Raw genomic sequence first — 22571 nt, 5'->3', positions numbered from 1 at the left:
ACTTGAGGGTGTCCGTTATTGAGAAGTTTCACTGCATATTATTGGATTCCAAATAATGATATACTGGTAATCTATTATACATAACTTTCTCGAACGCTTGAAAATATTGTTAATAATCTACGTAAAGATTAACATTTTTATTTTTAATTGTTAATAATGTTATGGATCTATAATTTTGTATTTTTCTATTCATTTTTCTTTGCCTCTTTCATAGCTTTTGATAACATTTTACAGTAGTTCTTCCAGTAGATAGAATATGAGGATCATTACTGTTCCTATTCATTAAAAATAGGTTCTCTGAGTTAGCCACATACTGGTACCATACCGTATCTCCGGAAAAGTCAACTTGTACAATGTTCGAAATTTGGGGTCGGAAAAGCGAGATGTGGGCGAAAACATGGTATGAAATCTGGTTTCAATTAGATGTTCTCCAGGCAAAAAACAGAGCTTGTGTTGAAGTGAATGCATGACAATTTTGAAAGGAGCGGTATCATTTGCTGAAAACTGCATTCCTATATCTAAAGTAGTTTTTCATACATCTTGATTACACAACTTTTAACACTGTATCATTTCGGAATATATGTTTATGTCATCACAGTTCACAAATTCTAGGTCTATATATAGTTTGTAAAGTCTTTTCATGAATAAATCTAAGTAAGTTGGCTATTTATTAAACTTTGTGTTGTACTAGTAGACTATATTGTAAATCTCTTCTGTATATATTTCAACTAGACTGTGACTCTAAATTAAGACTTTTTATTTCTTCCATATTCTAGCTGTGAAGCAATGTACGAATACCATGGAATGTTAATAAATATAATACAATATGATTTTTTTAATCTCTTATTAGTGTCCTATAAACACACAATAAGCCTACAATAAAGCATCTTGGTACAGTATTGTACTATTGCACTGACACGTAACCATCTCTATAAGTAACTTGTTGAAGTTGTATGTAGAATATAATATTGTCTTACTATTAGACATTACTTGTGGTGCAGCACATGAAGGTGAATCTTAGTATGTCAAGGATAATGATTATAATTAAATGGTGGGATTGGGATGATGGTTGAACAAATGACATTACTCCGAAAAGATTTGCTCAAGCAATGTTTTTGTTCTGCAAAATTCTATTTGGACTCCTTAGGATTGGAACTCATCTCTAACATGGAAGCTGATTCTCTAATCTTTCGGTTAACGGTGTGCCTATGTTGGTGAATAACAGTAGTATTTTATTTAACAATGGTTTCCACTGCAGAAGTTATTCGGCATCAAAATTCAACTTGAGCGAGAAATTGCCAACGAATTTTGCCTGGAGCCCTCTATCAGTGGCAGGTTTCTTGTAAATGCTGTAAATCTACAACGCATGAATCACAGCTTTATTTGCCTCCCAGAAGAAGCTATGCTAAGGATTTTATCGCCCTTTAAAATCCGTCACCTTCTGCCAAGTTTGAACCCATAAATCTATATTGGTAAAAACATCAGTTATTATTAACAATCAGCATTCTGTAATACTCATGCACCACAAAACTCTCCAAATAGAAGTTCACTGAATTATTTACGCTACAGTATATAATAATCTATGTAAATGTGTTTAGATAAGGGTAGCCAAATGAGTAATTGTTTTTTTTATTAATTACTGCTTATCTTACATCGACATCATATGATTCCTCTAAGCTTAAAATATTTTCTGGATGATCACAATAACCTCCAACTTCATTAAAAAAGAGACGAGAGGAGCAGCTCTTAACTTCTGGCACAAATGTACCATTAACCTTTTTCACACAATGAATGAATTTGTTACAATCATTTGGATGTGAGAAAAATCCGTTCTCAGTGCATTTAAACCCTTTTTCGTCAGAAAATAAAGTTATGTTTTGTAAAAAGGTACAGTTTTTTATCCTCTCTCCCCCACATTCTCTCGTTTCTCTGTGAATGAAGCCTTCGGCATTCTTTTTGCAAACATAATATGCACTTGTTGATCCAGGAACTAAGAAGTAGCCTTCACTTGTACAGTTTGATGCTTTAGGATTTGCAGAACACTCTGGAACATGTTCAGGAATATCACAAATTCCAAGTTGACTGTTGAAAACGAAACAACCACGACATTTCTTTACTCGAGACTGTACGATTTCTCCCTTGCCATAATACAGACAGTCGTAGTAATGATGACAGCTATTCGGTGCGCGGAAAGACCCAATTTCTTCACAAGCTGGCAGTAAAGCTGAAACATATAGAAAAAATTCTCACATATCTTTCTGGAGGAGTGCATTTCCTTAATAGTTACTCATTATTACCTTAGATAAGGAAGGACTTTTAAGATTGTAAATTTAATAATCTTAGCAAAATGTTCGAATATAAAAAAATTTAATCCGATTTGATGATAAGTACACAAATAATGTGCAATATAAATCATGATTGTCAGCCAAGTAGTTCAGTTGGTAGACCAACTGGCTATGGACTGAAAGATTTCGGGTTTAATCCCGGATAGTAGCGAGAGTTTTCTCATTCCCAAACTTCCAGATTGACCCCAAGATCCACTAAGCCTCCTCTGAAATTGTGTATCAGATCTTTCTCGGTGATAAAAGGTGGTCGGAGCATAGCGCAGACAACACCATCTCATCCTAGTGTAGACTTCATAAAAGCAGGGAGCTTTACCTTCATGCCTCTTCATGCGCCTTCATGACATCTAAAAAAAAACTTTTCTTTTTATCTGAGTCATGCATACCTGCATGGAAAGTTTATTAATCACTCAATTTAACAAACAGAAATTAGAAAAGTAGTTCCTATGCTTACTTTCCTTTTAATATTATCAATATTATGTTTAATTTCTAAAACACTGTCACAAGTCGTGAAAGTTAGGCTACTGTAGAATATTATAAACCTCATAGCAGTAAACCAATTTAATAATAATTATTAGTGTTAATAATTTTGAAATTATAACATTTCACATTAATTTAACAAATTAAATGTCGGTACCGGTATACCTTACACAAAATATGAGAAAATATTGCAATGATGCGAGCAATGGAATGGAATGAAATTTACGGGAGGGGGACACTAATGGCCCAGCACTGTGACCTGTTACGATCTATTGCGCTAACCCTCAAGCTAGGTGCATTTCCAAACTCACACTGTCTGACTACAATAAGGTTCGCTGCGTATCCAGGTTTCGAGCAGGTAACCCCCCTCGTCCCTAACTCAGCTCCCTCTACACAACCATCAGGTGTCCTGTATATACATGCTATCAATATTTTTTAATTTTCTATATGAATTTCAGAAACCACATTTTCAAAAAATTTTTTCTCATTTAAGTAGACTGTGTGTAACCTTTCTTTGCAGAAGATATTTCCTTTTACAAATATAACTGATTCCACCAATTTTATTATTACTTTTTTTTCTATAGAATGGGTACCGGTACTACAGAGTTTGAAGTTTTGTATTGTATAATAACAAATTTCTTGTTCTTTTAACCAATGTTCAGTTACGCTTAAGATGTTTACATGTTTTTTAAGCTACTATTTAGAATTATTTTTAGTTCCTGCATTTTATTTCTGATACACTGCAGATTTTGGTGTAATAATGATAGCTTGTTGGAAAATGAGGTCATGAATTAGTTGTTGCGCCATTTTCGAGCAGGTAAGAAAGTATGCGGCACATGCCATATCCTGTAGAGGAATTTATGTCTTTAGACCTTGCATGAAAGTGTCGACTAATGTGTAATGGTGAAGGCATATAGGTCGTTATTGCTGTTAACATTATTATTATTATTATTATTATTATTATTATTATTATTGTTGTTGTTGTTGTTGTTGTTATTGTTGGCATTATTATTATTATTATTATTATTATTATTATTATTATTATTATATTTTTTTATTTTTTTTAATTTTTATACTATCTTAGATACAGTTCTTCTTAAATCATGTCAGCAGATGTCCTGCAATAACAAAGCTACAAATTCAGAAATATATCTATAGTATAATCAGAAACTAGATTAAGACTTAGAAATAAAATTGACGAAGTCATGATTTGTAAAGATATTTATGGTGAATAAATTACTATTACTATTACTACTATAGAATTTTATGATATTACACTCAATGTATACTATTGAAATAATGTAATGTGAATGGCTCTGATTGGCTCTTTCATCAATGACGTCAACATAGCGTTAACCATTTAGCATACCAGTAGGGTGCGAAAACTCTCTAATGTAGAAATGACATCACGTTAATGTTAACTTTAAAAATAAAATGATAACTTGAGCTTTAAGATGTACATGATATACCAATAGCAAATGATCATTTAAATCCAGAATTTATGTTTTACAAACCTGGAAGTGTAGTTCTGCTGGTACTAGTGGTGAGGTCAGGCTTAGTTGCAGAAGACGCAGTAGAGTACAGCAGTGACATTAAGTTAGCTGTACTTGATTCGTATGACACTGTAGTAGATGAGCTAAATGTGCCGTTTTGTGTTACATAAGAAATGTTAAGTGTGTTAGCTGTTGGAATACTTTTAATATTTGACTGTCTTTCAGGCTCAGATATTTGAGTGGAATACATCGGCCGTGATGTATTTATATTGTCATGAAAATGATTGTTTGTGGTCCCCAAATCAGTTCTTTGTTTAGTTATTGGTGATGAATACTGCTGCGATGTCCATGCTAACGTTTCTGTTGTGTATGGCTCTATAATTTTTGTAAATGTCGAATGTTTTATAGGAATATATGTCGAATATGTATGGAGATTTTCTTTGTTAAAACTGGCTGTATTTTTTCCAGAAGGAGATATGGATTCCTTTGTTTGTGTTTCTTCTATTTCCGCGTCCTTTACTGTTTGTGAAGATTGTTTGGGGTTGGAAATTTCAGGGGAATATGTGATTCCTTCTTTGTCATTAGGGTTATACGAAACTGTTGATGGCCAATTATATTCCAATTCTTTTGTTACACTATGATCGTCAATGGATATTTCTGTTCCATTTCTAGGCATTTTGTTTATATTTTCGGACACCATTGCATGGTGAATAGTTACACTCGGTTGAAGCGTACTTTCAGAAAACCTCTCATCTCCATGCATTATTGCTGTTGGTTCTTTCTTTAAAATGTTATTGTTGTTTCTTCCTTCACTATTCGGAAGAATTAATGTGGTCATTGTGGATGTTTGAAATGTCTCCTCTTCTTTGTTATTTGCCAATGATGTACTTGGTATAAAATTTATTGTTGATATTGCCTCAGTTTCATTCATTCTATAAGACATTACTGTGAGGAATTCATAATGTCCTGATACCCGAGACTGTGCAGCATGCAAAGAAGTGGCATTACTTTCCTGAAAGAACTGTGTTGTATAAATCCCACCTACAGGTGTAACAACACTACTGTACTTTGACGTACGTTCACCTAAACTTGTTTCTTCATAAAGAGAATCATTTTTACTTTTAATGTGATTTCCTTTTATGGTAGTAAGATTAATTCCTGGTTGCAAAGTGTTTTCACTTCGAAAGTAATATTCATTAGATGGAGAAACAATTGGGTCAATGGTAGAATTATTTACTCCAGAAGTGACAGATATTTCTCGGTCATAATAACGTGGTCCATTGCTGAAAGTTTTCACATCAGAAGTTATAGACTTATCTTTATCAGACAAAAGTGCAGACTGCACCCCAGATGTTACAAGTTGCTCTTTATCATTATGATCTTTACTATATACAGATACATTTGGTTCCGTCATGTTAGCTTTCATTTCATGAGTCACGGAATTTCCTTCATCAGAATAAATAGTGCTTGGCACAGAACTACTCCTCTCGGTACTAAAGAATTGTATTTCTTGAGATACAACTCTTTCTTGCTTAGAAGAATATTTAAAGGGTTCAGAGTCACTTCCTTCAGAACTGGAATATTTTTTTTCGGTGGTTAATGATGTTCCACTTTCTGAATAAATTAAGCTGTTTTCAGAAGCATTAGTTTCAGTTTTGGGGGTAGTTATTCCAGGCGTTACCGATTTATATTTATCAGTATGAAACAAATTATGAGAGGAATCAATTGCTCTTTCAGTACTAGAGTGTTTGATTCCAGCACTATCAGAAAAATATGTGTCATATTCAGGGGTAGAAAGTTTTATTACAGGTGTAACGTAGCTTTCTTCAGTAGAAAAATGAGTGCTGTGTGAAGGGACAGATTTTTCATGGCTATGTGTTGTCATTTCAGTAATTATAGATTTATCTTCTTTCGAATGACTCCTGTTTTTAGTGGACATAAATGACTCATTGTAGGGAAGTTTAATTGTTGGAGTTATGGATGTTTCCTGTTCAGAATAAAATGTATGGTGAGCACTGAGAGTTGACTCATTATTAGAAACTTTCGTCCCAATAGTTACAGACGGCTCATTTTTAGAATGAAATGTACTATGTTCGAAAATAGTCGGTTTATAGGTCACCCCAGATTTTTCTCGAACAGAATTAAATGTACTGTTTGTTGTAATTGTAGAAAAATGTACATCAGAAGTTACAGATTTCCCTTTCTCAGAATTAAATATACTGTTTGCATGCACAGTAGGTATAGAAGGAGCGAAATATACTTCTGGAGTTACAACTTTTTCTTTCTCAGAATTAAATGTATTGTTTGTAGGAACAGTTGGCATAGAAGTAGAAAAATGTACTTCAGTATTTACATGTGTTTCTTGCTCAGAAATAAATGTACTAATAGGAGAAACAGATTTGCCGGTAATAAGAACATCTACTGCAGGGGTTGGAGATGTTTCTGTCTTAGAAAGAGATCCATTGTTTGCAGAAACACTTAGTCTGGTAGTAGGAAGATGTACACCTGCAGAACTTTCTTGCCCAGAATGGAGTGTACTGCTTGTAGACATATATGGCATAGTTGTAGAATGGTATACTTTAAAAGGTAGAGATTTTGTTTGGTCAGAAGGAAATGTACTGCTCACAGACGCTGCTGACCTACCAGTGGGAAGTTTTACTGCAGTAGTTACAGATTGTTCTTGCTCAGAATAAAATGTTCTGTCCCCTGACAAATTTGGCTCAGTTGTAGAGAGACGTACTCCAGACATTACACCTCTTTCTTTTCCGGAATAAAATCCACTGCTTGTATACACCATTGCTTCAGAGTTAGCAAGGTGTACTTCAGGGGTTATAAATGTCTCTTTCTCAGAATAAAATGTACTGTTTACAGAAACTTTTGATTCATTACTGAATGGATTTATTTCTGTAGTTACAGATCTCTCTTCCTCGGAGTAAAATGCAGTCTTTCCAGACAAAGTTGATTCAGTGCTAACAAGATATACTTCAGGAGTTGTAGAAGTTTCTTTCTCAGAATAAAATGTACCGTTTACAGAAAATTTTATTTCTTTTGTGAAAGGTTTCCCTTCAGTAGTTTCAGATCTATCTTGCTCTGTTGGATGAGTTGCAGAAAAATGTACTCCAGAAGTTATGGCTCCCTCTTTCTCCGAATAAAATCCACTGTTTGTAGACAATATTGGTTCAGTGCTAGTAAGGTGTACAACTTTAGGGGTTATAGTTGCTTCTTTCTCAGAATAAAATGTACTGTTAACAGAAACAATGGTTTCATTTATGGATGGTTTCACTTCAGTAGTTACAGTTCTCTCATGTTCAGAATAAAATGTGCTATTTGCAGACACAGTTGATTCCGTTGTAGGGAAATATAGTTCGGAAGTTACAGCTCTCTCTTTCTCAGAATAAAATCCACTGCTTGTAGACCCTATTGATTCTGTGCTGGCAAGGTATACCTCAGGGGTTACAGTTGTTCCTTTCCCTGAATAAAATGTACTCTTTACAGAAAACCTTGTTTTCTTTGTGGAAGGTTTTACTTCAGCAGTTTCAGATCTTTCTTGCACAGAGTAAAATGTGGTGTTTGACAATACAGTTGATTCAGTTGTAGGGAGATATATTCCGGAAATTACGGGTCCCTCCTTCTCAGAATAAAATCCACTATTTGTAGACAGTGTTAGTTTAGAGCTAGCAAGCTGTACTTCAGGGGTTATAGTTCCTTTCTCAGATTGAAATGTACTGTTTACAGAAACTTTTGTTTCGTTTGTGAAAGGTTTCACTTCATTAGTTCCAGATCCCTCTTGTACAGTTGATTGAGTTGCAGAGGTATGTACTCCAGAAGTTACAGCTCCCACTTTCTCAGAATAAAATCCACCGTTTGTAGACACTGTTGGTTCAGAGCTAGGAAGGTGTACTTCAGGGGTTATAGTTGTTTCTTTCTCAGAATGAAATGTATTACTTACAGAAACTTTTGTTTCGTTTGTGAAAGGTTTCACTTCATTAGTTCCAGATCTCTCTTGTACAGTTGATTGAGTTGTAGAGGTATGTAATCCAGATGTTACAGTTCCCACTTTCTCAGAATAAAATCCACTGTTTATAGACACTGTTGGTTTAGAGCTAGCAAGGTGTACTTCAGGGGTTAGAGTTGTTTCTTTCTCAGAATGAAATGTATTACTTACAGAAACTTTTGTTTCGTTTGTGAAAGGTTTCACTTCATTAGTTCCAGATCTCTCTTGTACAGTTGATTGAGTTGCAGAGGTATGTACTCCAGAAGTTACAGCTCCCACTTTGTCAGAATAAAATCCACTGTTTGTAGACACTGTTGGTTCAGAGCTAGCAAGGTGTACTTCAGGGGTTATAGTTGTTTCTTTCTCAGAATGAAATGTATTACTTACAGAAACTTTTGTTTCGTTTGTGAAAGGTTTCACTTCATTAGTTCCAGATCTCTCTTGTACAGTTGATTGAGTTGTAGAGGTATGTAATCTAGATGTTACAGCTCCCACTTTCTCAGAATAAAATCCACTGTTTGTAGACACTGTTGGTTTAGAGCTAGCAAGGTGTACTTCAGGGGTTATAGTTGTTTCTTTCTCAGAATGAAATGTATTACTTACAGAAACTTTTGTTTCGTTTGTGAAAGGTTTCACTTCATTAGTTCCAGATCTGTCTTGTACAGTTGATTGAGTTGTGGAGGTATGTACTCCAGATGTTACAGCTCCCACTTTCTCAGAATAAAATTCACTGTCTGTAGACACTGTTGGTTTAGAACTAGCAAGGTGCACTTCAGGGGTTATAGTTGTTTCTTTCTCAGAATGAAATATACTATTTACAGAAAATTTTATTTCCTTTGTGAAAGGTTTCACTTCATTAGTTCCAGATCTGTTTTGTACAGTTGATTGAGTTGTAGAGGTATGTACTCCAGAAGTTACAGCTCCCTCTTTCTCTGGATAAAATCCACTGTTTGTAGATACTGTTGGTTTAGTGCTAGCAAGGTGTGAGACTTCAGGAGTTATAGTTCCCTTCTCAGAATAAAATGTGCTGTTTACAGAAAATTTTGTTTTCTTTGTGGAAGGTATTACTTCAGTAGTTCCAGATCTCTCTCGCTCAGAATAGAATGTGATGTTTGACGATAGAGTTGATTCAGTTGTAGGGAGATATATTCCGGGAATTATGGGTCCCTTCTTCTCAGAATAAAATCCACTGTTTGTAGACACTGCTAGCTTAGAGTTAGCAAGTTGTACTTCAGTTGTTATAGTTCCTCTCTCAGATTGAAATGTACTGTTTACAGAAACTTTTGTTTCGTTTGTGAAAGGTTTAACTTCATTAGTTTCAGATCCCTCTTGTACAGTTGATTGAGTTGCAGAGGTATGTACTTCAGAAGTTACAGCTCCCTCTTTCACAGAATAAAATCCACTGTTTGTAGACACTGTTGGTTTAGAGCTAGCAAATTGTACTTCAGGGGTTATAGTTGTTCCTTTCTCAGAATGAAATGCACTGTTTACAGAAACTTTTGTTTCGTTTGCGAAAGGTTCCACTTCATTAGTTCCAGATCTCTCTTGTACAGTTGATTGAGTTGCTGAGGCATGTACTTCCGAAATTACAGTTCTCTCTTTCTCAGGATAAAGTCCACTGTTTGTAGATATTGTTGGTTTAGTGCTAGCAATGTGTGAGACATTAGGAGTTATAGTTGTTCCTTTCTCAGAATAAAATGTGCTGTTTACAGAAAATTTTGTTTTCTTTGTGGAAGGTATTACTTCAGTAGTTCCAGATCTCTCTCGCTCAGAATAAAATGTGGTGTCTGTGGACACAGTTTGTTCAGTTGTAGAGAGATATACTGCAGAAGTTATAGCACTCTCTGTCTGGGAATGAAATCCACTGTTTGTAGACATTATTGGTTCAGTATTAGCACTGTGAACGTCAATGGTAATAGTTGTTCCGTTTTCAGAATAAAATGTATTGTTTACAGAAACTTTTGTTTCATTTCTGGAATGTTTTACTTCAGTAGTTCCAGATCTCTCTTCGTCAGTTCGTTCATTTGTAGAAGTATGTACTCTAGAAGTTACAGCCTCCTCTTTCTCAGAATAAAATCCACTGTTTGCAGACATTATTGGTCCAGTGCTAGGAAGGTATACTTCAGTGGTTATAATTCTTCCTTTATCAGAATAAAATGTTCCGTTCACAGAAACTTTTGTTTCGTTTGTGGAAGGTTTTATTTCAATAGTTTCAGATATCTCTTTCTCAGTTCGTACAGTTGTAGAAGTACGTACACCAGAAGTGACAGGTTCCTTTTTCTCAAAATAAATTCCACTGCTTTTAGACGCTATTGGTTCAGTACTAGCAAGGTGTAGGACTTTAGGAGTTGTAGTTGCTTCTTTCTGAGAATGAAATGTACTGTTTACAGAAACCATTGTTTTATTTGTAAAAGGTTTTATTTCAGTATTTGCAGATCTCTCTTGCTCAGTTGGTTCCCATGTAGAGAGATGTACTCCGGAAGTTACGGCTTCCTCCTTCTGAGAACGAAATCCACTGGTTGCAGATGTTATTGTTTCAGGACTAGGAAAATATATATCAGGGTTTTCAGTTGTTCCTATATGAGAATGAAATTTACTGTTAACAGAAAATTTTGTTTCCTTTGTGGAAGATTTTACTTCAGTACTTCCAGATCTATTTTGCTCGGAATAAAATGTGTTCTTTGAGGACATAGTTGGTTCAGTTGTAGAGTGGTGTATTCCAAAAGTTATGGCTCTCTCTATCTCAGAATGAAATTCACTGTTTGCAGATACTATTGGTTCTGTGCTAGCACTGTGAACTTCAATGATAATAGTTGCTCCATTCTCAGAGTAAAATGTATTGTTTACAGAAACTTTTGTTTCATTTGTGGAAGGTTTCATTTTAGTAGTTCCAGATTCCTCTTCCTCAGTTCTTTCAGATGTAGAGGTATGTACTCCAGAAGTTACAGCTCCCTCTTTCCCAGAATAAAATCCACTGTTTGCAGACATTATTGGTTCAGTGCTAGGAAAATGAACTTCAGTGGTCGTAGTTATTCCTTTATCAGAATAAAACGTACTGTTTACAGAAACTTTTGTTTCGTTTGTGGAAGGTTTTACTTCAGTAATTTCAGATATCTCTTCCTCAGTTCGTTCAGTTGTAGAGGTATGTACTCCAGAAGTGATAGGTTCTTCTTTCTCAAAATAAAATCCACTGCTTGTAGACACTATTGGTTTATTGCTAGCAAGGTGCAAGACTTCAGGAGTTATAGTTGTTCCTTTCTCAGAATAAAATGTGCTGTTTACAGAAAATTTTGTTTCCTTTGTGAAAGATATTACTTCAGTAGTTCCAGATTTCTCTAGCTCAGAATAAAATGCGGTGTTTGCCGACACAGTTTGTTCAGTTGTGGATAGATATACTCCAGAAGTTACGGCATCCTCTTTCCCAGAATGAAATCCACTCTTTGTAGATACTATTGGGTCAGTGCTAGCAAGGTGAACGGGAGTGGTTATATTTGTTCCTTTCTCGGAATGAAATGTACTGTTTACAGAAACCATTGTTTTATTTGTAAAATGTTTTACTTCAGTAATTCCAGACCTCTCTTGCTCAGTTGGTTCCCATGTAGAGAGGTGTACCCCAGAAGATATGGCTCCCTCCTTCTCAGAGTAAAATCCACTGTTTGCAGATGTTCTTGTTTCAGTGCTAGTGAAGTGTACATCAGGGGTTACAGTTGTTCCTTTCTGTGAATGAAATGTTCTGTTAGCAGAAAATTTTGTTTCCATTGTGGAAGGTTTTACTTCAGTACTTCCAGATCTCTGTTGCTCAGAATAAAATGTGTTGCTTGTGGACATAGTTGGTTCAGTTGTAGAGAGGTGTATTCCAGACGTTATGGCGCTCTCTTTCTCGGAATAAAATTTACTGTTTGTAGATACCTTTGGATCAATGCTAGCATTGTAAGCTTCAATGGTAATAGTTGTTCCTTTCTCAGAATAAAATGTATTGTTTACAGAAACTTTTGTTTCATTTCTGGAAATCTTTACTTCAGTAGTTCCAGATCTATCTTCGTCAGTTCGTTCAGTTGTGGAGGTATGTACTCCAGAAGTTACAGCTGCCTCTTTCTCGGAATAAAATCCACTATTTGCAGACATTATTGGTTCAGTGCTAGGAAGGTATACTTGAGTGATTATAGTTGTTTCTTTATTAGAATTAAATATACTGTTTACAGAAACTTTTGTTCCATTTATGAACGGTTTTAGTTCAGTAGTTCCAGATCTGTCTTCCTTAGTTCGTTCAGTTGTAGAGGTATGTACTCCAGAATTTACTGCTCCCTCTTTCTCAGAATAAATCCCACTGTTTGCAGACACTATTGGTTCAATGCTAGCAAGGTGTACGACTTCAGGAGTTATAGTTGCTCCTTTCTCAGAATAAAGTGAGCTGTTTACAGAAACTTTTGTTTCGTTTGTGGAAAGATTTATTTCCGTAGTTCCAGATCTCTCTCCCTCAGTTAGTTCAGTTGTAGAGAGATGTAATCCAGCATATACAGCTCCCACTTTCTCAGAAAAAATTCCACTGTTTGTAGGCATTATTGATTCAATGCTAGCAAGGTGTACGACTTTAGGAGTTATGGTTGCTCTTTTCTCAGAATAAAGTGAGCTGTTTACAGAAACTTTTTTTTCGTTTGTGGAAAGATTTATTTCCGTAGTTCCAGATCTCTCTCCTTCATTTAGTTCAGTTGTAGAGAGATGTAATCCAGAATTTACAGCTCCGTCTTTCTCAGAATAATATCTACTGTTTGTAGACGTTTTGGGTTCAGTGCTAGTAGGATGTTCGACTTTAGGAGATATAGTTCCTCCCTTCTTAGAATAAAATTTACTGTTTGCAGAAACGATTGTTGCGTTTGTGGGTGGATTTACTTCAGCAGTTACAGATCTCTCTTGTTCAGAATAAAATGTGATGTTTGTGGACACATTTGGTTCAGTTGTAGAGAGATGTTCTCCAGTAGTTATGACTCTCTCTTCCTCAGAATAAAATCCACTCTCTGTAGACACTGTTGATTTGGTGCTAACAAGATGTACTTCGGGGATTATAATTGATTCTTTCTCAGAAACAAATGTAGGCTTATTGTTTGCAGAATGTTTTGTTTCGTTTGTGAAAGGTTTTACTTCAGTACTTCCAGATATGTCTTGCTCAGAATAAAATGTGGTGTCTGTGGACACAATTGGTTCATTTGTAGAGTGATGTATTTCAGAAGTTACGACTGTATCTTCCTCAGAATAAAATTGACTGTTTGTAGACATTATTGGTTTAGTGTTAACAAGGTGTGTGTCGGGTGTAACAAATTTTCCTTCTGCAGAATAAAATATACTGTTTGGAGATACATTTTGTTCGTTAATGGAAGGTTTTACTTTTGTATATTTAGATGTTTCTTCCTGGGTATAGATTGCTGTGTTCTTGGACATATTTGGCTCAGCTGTAGAGAAATGTACCCCAGAAGTTATTGTGTTCTCTTTTTCAGAATGAAATCCATTGCTTGTAGACAAATATTTTTCAGTGCTAATAACATGTACTTCAGGAGACAGAGATGTTTCTTTCTCAGAATAATGTGTATTTTTTGCAGAGAATGTTGGTTCATTAGTGAAAGTTTTCAACTTAGTATTCATTGACCTCTCTTGCTCAGAATAAACTGTGGTTGCAAGTGCAATTGGTTCAGTGGTAGAAAAATATATTTCAGGATTGAATCCTGTTTCTGTGTCAGAATAAAATATTTTGCTTTTAGAGACATTTGGTTGAGTGCTAGAAATGTATACCGGTATTCCAGGAGTTGCAGATGATTCTTGCTCAGAATAGAATGTAGTGTTTTCGGACACGGTTGGGTCAGTTCTAAAAGAATGAACTCCGGAAGTTACTGCTCTTTCTTTCCCAGAATAAAATTCACCGTTTGTAGGCACTATTAGCTCTGTGCTAACAGAGTGCTTTCCAGGAGTTACAAATGTTTGTTTCTCCGAGTGAACTATACTATCTGCAGAAACTGTCATTTCATTAGTGGAAAGTTCTGCATTAGTAGTTACAGATCTTTCTTGCTGAGGATAATATGTGGTGTTTGCATACACAGTTGGTTCAATGGCAGAGAAATGTACTGTATGATTTACGGTTCTGTTTTTCTCTGAATAAAATCCATTGTTTGCAGAAATGTTTGGCTGAGTGCTAAAATGATATAGATCATGTGTTACAGGTGTTTCTTTCTCAGAATAAAATGTACCGCTTGGAGACATAGCCAGTGTAATGCTAGAAGGGAATGCTTCAATAGTTGTAGATCTTTCTTGCTCGGAATTTGCAGTCACTATTGATTTAATGGTCGTAAAATATGTACCAGGGGTTGAAGAGGTTTCCTTCTCCAAAGAAAATCCACTCTCTACAGAAATATTTGGTTTAATGGTGTAAATATGTATCCTGGGAGTTATAATTTTTTCTGTCTCAGAATCAGTAATGCTGTAAGAAAATTCAGTCGGTTCACCACTAGGAACAATTTTTTCATGTGTTACAAACGTTTCTTTCGAAGAATAATTTTTATTTATCGCAGGCGTGATTGGTTTAAGGCTAGAAATATTTTCTTTAGTCCTTTCTAAATTCCTTTGCACAGAAAGCGAAGAAATTGTTGACTCATTATCGAAAAACATTATTGAAGAAGTTAAAAATGCTTCTCTCTCAGAATAAACTGTACTGTCTGTAGACACAGTTGGTTTAGTGGTAGTAAGATTTATTCCAGAGGTTTGATAAATTTCTTTGTCAAAATTAAATGCACTCCCTGTAGAGGAATTTGGTTTAATTGTAGGTTGATGTACTCCAGTAGGCCTAGTTTCAGATGTTTCTTGCTTAGAATAGACAGTACTGTTTGCAGAGACCATTGGTTCGATGGTGGACAAAAATATCATGGGAGTTATAACTCTCTCTCTTTCGGAATCAATGACACTGTGAGGAGATTTTGTCGATTCCTCACTAGGAACAGTTTTTCCAGGTGTTACAGATTTTTCTTGAGAAGAATAATTTTTACTTATCGTAAATGTAAATGGTTCAATACTGGAAATGTTTTCTTTAGCCGCTCCTGACTTTTCTTGTTCAGAATTAAAAGAAATTTTTGACTCTGCATCCAGAAACTTTAATGCGGTTGTTACAGGTGTTTCTGTCTCAGAATAAATACTGCTTTTTGCAGACATGTTTGGATCTGTTCTCAAATTACTTATTTCGGGAATTGTAGATTTTTCATCATCAGAATGAAATGCGCTCTGCACAGAAAAGCTTCGTTCTGTGCTTGAAGTCGTCGGTGTTACTGTTATTTCTTTTTCATATAGAAATGTGTTTGGTACAGAGTCATTCCTGTCGTTACTGGATAACTTTTTTCCAGAAGTGGAAGATTTTTCTTGCTCAGAATTCGTTTTGTTTGATATAGTGCCACTGCTTTCAGTGCTAGAAAACATTGTATTAGAAGTTGCAGACTTTTCTTGTTGAGAATAAATTTTGCTTGATATGGATGGTTCAGTGTTCGATAATATTATTCCATATGTTAAAGTTTTTTCATACCCGGAATTATTACTGCTATGAACAAAGACAGTTGGTTCAGTGTTGGGAAAATTTATTTCAGGAGTTATGGTCCTTTCTTGCTTTGACTGTAATGGATTATGTACTGAAATATTTAGCTCAGTACTGGAACTTGTTTCTGCAGTGTTTATGGGATCTTTCTGGTTAATTGAACTTTGTACAAAGAGGGACGATCCTGGGATGGGAAGTGTTGATTTAGGAATTACAAACATTTTTGTTTCAGAATAAATTGTAGTGTGTTTAGGTATACTTTGTTCAGTATTGGAAATATATATCCCAGGAACCACACTTTCATCTCTCGTAAAATTTAATGCACTACTTGTGGGCACAGGTTTATCAGTGCTATACAATAATGTTCCATCAGAGTAAAATGTAGGAGCGGTCAGAATATTTGCCTCAACAACTGAAATTTCACCTACTCGTGTTTCGGAATTAGCTATGTTGTGTGCAGGGGAAATTGACTCTGTGGATGAAACATTCATCTCAGAAGTTTTAGAATTTTTATAGATATTTTGTTGTGGGCTGAAAAGTTTAGTTGTAGAGTGTACATCCTTTTCTTTCCCGTAAATTGTAGTTTTTGAAGAGGTGCTCTGATTCATTGGGAAATAATTCATTCTAGGAGTCTGTGACTTGTTTTCAATAGTAGTGTTTCCAGAGATATCTGATTCAGTGCTAGACATATTTCTATCTGATATTCTAGATATTTCTTGTTCATTATCAAATATGCCGGATACAGTAACGTGTGATGACGTGCCAAAATTACTTTTTTCTGATGTTCCATATTTTACTTGTTCAGAATAAGGGACACGTGAAACAGGATTTGCAATGGTGCTATAATTAGTTGTAATCGGTGTTCCATATTCCCCTTCCTTAGAATAAAACACGATTGGTAGAGATGCAGTTGATTCAGTGCTAGAAATATTTATTTCCGATATCTCTGATACTTTCTTCTCAGAATGAGATGGATTAGGTATAGATATTGTTGATTCAGTGTTTGTGTTAATTCTCATGGTGAACTCAGATTTTTCGTGCTCAAAATAATACACACTTGGTACAGAATTGCTTGCTTCAGTGCCCAAAATATTCATTTGCGAATTTTCAGAATTATTTTCCTTAACGTGAGATATGCTTGGTACAGAAATGTTTTCGTTATTATTAGGAAAATTTATTCCCGACATCCCAATTATATTTTGGTCAGAATGAGAAACAATTGGTACAGATGTAGTTGATTTAGTTCTCGAAATGAATTCCACAGATTTTGAAGACATTTCTAAATCAGAATAAGACGTCAATGACACAGGAACAATTCCATTAATGCTATAAATATTTTTGGCTAATGTTCCATGTTTTTCTTCTCCTTTAGAAGATATATTTGATACAGACGCTGTTAATTCGGTAATGTTAATAAAAGCATTTGCTTTGGATGTAGAAAATTTATCCGGCTCAGAATAAAGTATGTTAGAAACAGAAGTGGTCGGTTGAGTGGTCGAAATATTTATCCTCGATATTCCAGAAATCTCTTGCACAGAATGTAATTCAGTAGGGGTGTTTCCAGTGCTAGAGATTTTTATATCCGATCTCCCAACCTTTTCTTGATCAGAATGGGACACATTTGGTGTTAATTCAGTGCTCGAAATAATTATCTTTGATGTTCTGAGTTTGTGTTCCCCAGAAGAAATTGTCGATTCGGTAATTGAAGGAATTCTTTTCATTGTTTTAGAATTATCTTGTACAGAGTAAGATAAACTTTGTTCAGGAACGGGCAACTCAGTACTGGAAGTGTTTATGCCTGGCGTTCCTAATTTTTCTTCTCCAGAATAAGATTCAATTGGTATTGAAATTGTTGGTTTTGTGCTAGAAATATTTCTAACCAATGTTTCATGTTGTTTACTCTGAGTATAAGATAGGCCAGAAGCAAGTGCTTGGGTATCAGTAAACTCTTTTCTATAAGTAGTGGATTTGTCTAGTTCAGTGTAATATTTAGTTTGAGCAGCTACAGTTGATTCAGTGATAAAATCTTTTCCAGATATTGCAGATTCTTCATTATAGACAATAGTGCTATCATGAGAGACATTTGGTTCAGACCTTGTAATATATATTCCACTAGTTCCATATTTATCATTCCTAGTATATACTGTTTCTTTATTTAGTTGATTGCCAGAAATTTTTTCTGTAGTTCCTAAATTTTCTTTATCGGACGTAAATGTGTTTGTTACTGAAAAAGATGGTTTGGTAATATAATAATTAATTCCAGAGTTTTCAGATCTTTCCTTTGAATAATTTGCACTGTCAGAAGGACGAGTTGGTTCACGGTTGAATTTTTTTACTTCAGGAATTTCAGATTTTTCCTGCTCAGCAAAAATTGCAGTGCTAAAGAATTCCGTTGTGGAAAATTCAGGTTGTTTATTCTCAGACGTTGTCTTTCCTTTCTTAGAAACGTATGTATCTGTGTTAGAAAATGTTGTTCCATTTGTTACAGAATCATCTTGATCAGATTCTGTAGTTGTGTGTGCGGACACAGTTGTTTCGAGACTGAGAAGTTTTACTGTAGGGGTCACATAACTCTCAGTTCCAGAATAAATTGTACTGTGTTGTGGAATAATTTTTTCAATACTGGGAGATTTTATCTGAGGTGTTTCTGTTTTACTTTGCTCATTGTTAAACATATTATATGTAGATATAGGTTGTTCAGTACTTGAAATTTTCATTCCATCAGAATAAGATGTGCTATGTAGAAAAGCAGATCTGGTTGGAGTTGTTTCAGAGATAGAAATATTTAATCCAGGAGAGACAGATATTTCTTTCTCAAATAGTACCAGTACTTCACTTTTATGAGTTAGATTAGGACGGGTGTTGGAAAATATTGTTGAAGGTGTTGTAGCAGAGTTTTGTTCGGAATATGTAGTGCCGATTTCAGTGGTATAAGTTTCTGTACTGATAAGATTTGTTATAGGATGTGTCATATTTTCTTCCTGAGAAATTTGATCATTTGTTAAGTTAGTTTTTGTTGAGTCTGTAATTGTTCTTGAAATAACTTTCTTGTCCAACATTGGGTAATCTTTTGACAAAGTAGTGTATGTTTGTAATACCTTGGTTACATATGAGAGTGGTGATACTGTTGGCGATACATAATTCTCTTCTTTCGAATCACTATGGTTCTCAGATTTCCAATTTTCGGTTATTTGTGTTTTTGGAATAATAGAATTTATTTTATTTGGTGATATCTCTTGATTATCTGTTGTAGTTTTGGTTATGAGTTGCAAGTCTTGTTTGTGAGAAGCGGTAGTACTTATATAATCAGAATTTATCTTTGACGTTTGTGTGATGTAATATTCTGGTAAAAATGTAGGCCTACTTTTAGATTCATCCTTATTTAGTGGAGATGAATACAAAACCGTAGTTCTGGATGTGGTAAATTCTTGTGTTTCATTCACTGGGGAAATTAATGATGAATTTTTCTCAAAATAACTTACAGTAGATGGTGTAACACCTTGGTATATTCCTGTGTGGTTTAAAACTAGTATTAAAGAGTCTTCCTTATTTGAAGTCACTAAATCAGTTTGGTTCATTACATTGTTTGTAACTTCTCTCGGAGGAATAACAGACATTTTAAATACTGGTACATCATTAATTGGTTTCATTTCTGTTCTTGAAAGTTTTGGATCTAAGTATATGTCTGGTTGTGTTACAAATGTTGCATGCAGTGGAGATTTCGAATCAACGTATGTTACCTCTGATCCTGTTGTAATTGCTTGTGTTAAGTGCAATGTGTCTGTCTTTAGAACACTTGGAAAATTTGATACTGTTGTTTGTGTATTTGGTAAGTATTTGAAATCAGTAGCAGCCTCACTTTGTTTGTACTGGTGTCCATTAGTAGTTTGGGAAAATTTTGACATCCTAGGATCCGTGAATGTTGAATCAAATATTTTCGAATCAGCCATGCTTTCTTCAGAATTTTTCAGATTTGTGTGCAATAACGAGACAGATGTGATTGATTTTGGAATGTCAGTAGTTTTTGATATGTTAGTGCCTTCTTGTTCAATGTCACTTACAGTTCTGTCAGAATGTCTTGCATTTTCTTCCATTGATGTCAATGAAAATCCTGCTTCTTTTGCTGATGTTTGGGTAGTTGTAACACCTGATAACACAGAATTACTTTTACTTTGTTTGAATGTTTGAGTAGTCAAAGGTACTTCAGTTGGCTTACTTGACATTTCAAGATTGGATAGTTTAGACTTAATTGGTGCTGATGTGAAATCAACTATTTGAGTCCCAGTTTTGGTAGTTGTGTACAATATGGCACCTATCTCTGAAGGAGGCACGTACGTAGTTGAATCTGGCGCATTTGAAGATTCTGATATTGGTGTGGTTGTGAATTCGAAATCCTTAGAGAAACTTGTGCTCACAGCGTGTAATTGTGAAGATACTGAAGTTGTATCATTTTTATAGGGGATTATTGCAGCAATTGAGGAATCTTGTAACTCAGTTCCTTCTTTATTTTCATTCAGTTTCGTTCCACTATAGTCTTTTAGTGTTACCGGTATGTATGTTGTCAGATCGGGATTATCAGTAGATGTTGAGATTGTTAATTGAGAAGATGTAGAATCTACTACAACAGACTCATTTCTGGGCCTTATTGTTCCTACTTCCTTTACCTCTAGATTTAAAAATGAAGAGTTTGACTTTGGCGAACTTGTGAAACTTCGCAATGTACTTTGGGCTTCTGTGACATCAGATATTGATACTACAAAATCTGCTTTACTTTCTGATTTTGTTAAATCCGAGTTCAATGGAAAAGATGTCCCTACTCCCGAGACATAAGTAGATTTGGATATAACTTGTGTTATGCTGGTGTCCCCATTTTCATAGTCATTTTTAAGTTTCTCAGATGATGTTGCGTTTTTAAGTAACAGTGGAATGATTACGCTTGAGTTTGATGACTTTGTAGACATTGTGTCTGATGTCTGTGTAATAGTGGAACCTCCGATTGCAGAGCCAGTTTTATACTTCTCAGATATCCGTTCAAATATTAGTGACGATTCAGTGATACCTGTTGACTTCTGAATAGTGAATAATTTTGGAGCTGTTGACATGGAATTCTCTAAATAGGAAACTGTTCTTGGAGTTGTAGACAATACTAGATCCTCTGAAATTGACATAGGCCTATATGATGTTAATTCGGAACTATTGTAAAATTCTGATACTGACATGGTTAACAAGTTCGAATGTTTAGACAAACTTGCATCCCTCTGTGATAATGGTGCAGATGTGGAACTGGTACTCATATCATGGATAGTGGCTGCTACTTGCATATTAGATGTTGAAGATTCTCTATCATTAGGACTTGCTAATCTTGAATGTGTGCTCAATTCTGAATTATTAATGGATATTGTTATTGGTGTCCGAGCAGTGGGGAAACTATCTAGCTCAAGATCACGATCTGTACCAAGTGATAGTATTGTACTTGTCTCTAACAGTGGCAAAGATTCCAACGAATCTTCAGAGTTGAGTGTTGTTACTGTTGGAGTTACAGAGTATTTTCTATAAAATTTGTCCATAATAGCAGAATTTTTTGTTAAAGTTGATGTTTCCGTTATAGCAGAATCTGTTATTTTTGAATAGTTGCGCAATGTTGAGGTGTTAATTCCAGGTGTTGTGAGTTTGTCTGACAAAGTGCTATTAGATTTCATCGTACTTCCATTTGATGATGGAGCAGATACAATACTTTCCAAAGTGGTTAAAGATTGTAACTTTTGAGTTTGTGCAGCGTTTTCTATGTTAGTGTGATTTTTTAATTCTTCAGTTATTCTTGAAGATATAGATTTTGTGAGAAGTTTGTGATATTCTGATATCCTGTCTGGAGTAGCTATGTTACTCTCTGTTGCATACTTATTTTTGGGTCTTTCTGAATTAAATGTGGTTCCATTTGTAGTTGAGAAAGAAGCAGTTTTAAAAACTTCGGGATGTTCTGAAATTTGCTTCTGTGATTGGGTGCGTTGTAGACTAATTTCAGAGTTTATGCCCTCAGAATCTGTTTCAATTACCGATTTTGGTTGTATTGTAGATATTTGTGACAATGGAATAGATACAGTACTATCAGACTTTTTCTGAGATTTTGTAACTTCTGTTTGCGCAGATGGGATGTTTACATCCACATCAGATTCAGTTTTTACATATTCTTTAGAAACCACTGGTGTCATGGGTGTAGGTGTTCTAGATTGTTGGAATTTGTACAGTTCTGATACGAGTTTTCCCGTTGTTGTTGATTCGGAAGTAGATATAGAGTCATTTTCTGCGAAAGCAGTTTTATTCCATGGAATAGATGTGGTCTTTCCTGAAGTTTCGAAGGAAACTGTACCGGTAACAGTTGCAAACAAGTGAGATTTGGATATTTCTTGTTCCGTGGTTGCTGAGCCATTTATTGGGACATTATGTAAGTTTCGTTCAGTTTCATATGTGCCTGTAAATGTAAATGGGACAGATGCTGTTGTTTTTAAACCGTTGAAAGGTGTTAACACTTCAATTTCGGCCATTTCATTTTTCACAAAGTAAGTCGAAGTCCCTTCAGACATTTGCATGATAGTAGTGGACGTTGGAAGACTACTGTATTTTGATATAATTTTTGCTGCGGATTCGTCAGATGTAAATTTATTTTCATATGAAGAGGGAGCATATATTGTTGTATGAGA

The 22571-nt window shown here is 35.0% G+C and overlaps 1 protein-coding gene across 1 annotated transcript; it reads right to left on the bottom strand.

Moving 5' to 3' along the window:
* Window positions 1-1195: 1195 nt before the first annotated feature.
* On the bottom strand, window positions 1196-11659 carry LOC138707782 (mucin-3A-like). The gene is made up of 2 exons (XM_069837686.1): window positions 4337-11659; window positions 1196-2224 (listed from the first exon to the last, which is right to left on the bottom strand). Exons 1-2 carry the CDS (start codon window positions 11295-11297, stop codon window positions 1644-1646), a joined length of 7542 nt encoding a protein of 2513 aa, XP_069693787.1. The 5' UTR covers window positions 11298-11659; the 3' UTR covers window positions 1196-1643.
* Between the last annotated feature and the right edge of the window lie 10912 nt (window positions 11660-22571).

This window comes from Periplaneta americana, chromosome 10 (genome assembly GCF_040183065.1).
Source record: "Periplaneta americana isolate PAMFEO1 chromosome 10, P.americana_PAMFEO1_priV1, whole genome shotgun sequence".
Taxonomy (NCBI): Eukaryota; Metazoa; Arthropoda; class Insecta; order Blattodea; family Blattidae; genus Periplaneta; species Periplaneta americana.
The sequence above is the reverse complement of the archived record's forward strand: the minus strand, read 5'-3'. Positions and strand labels throughout refer to the sequence as shown.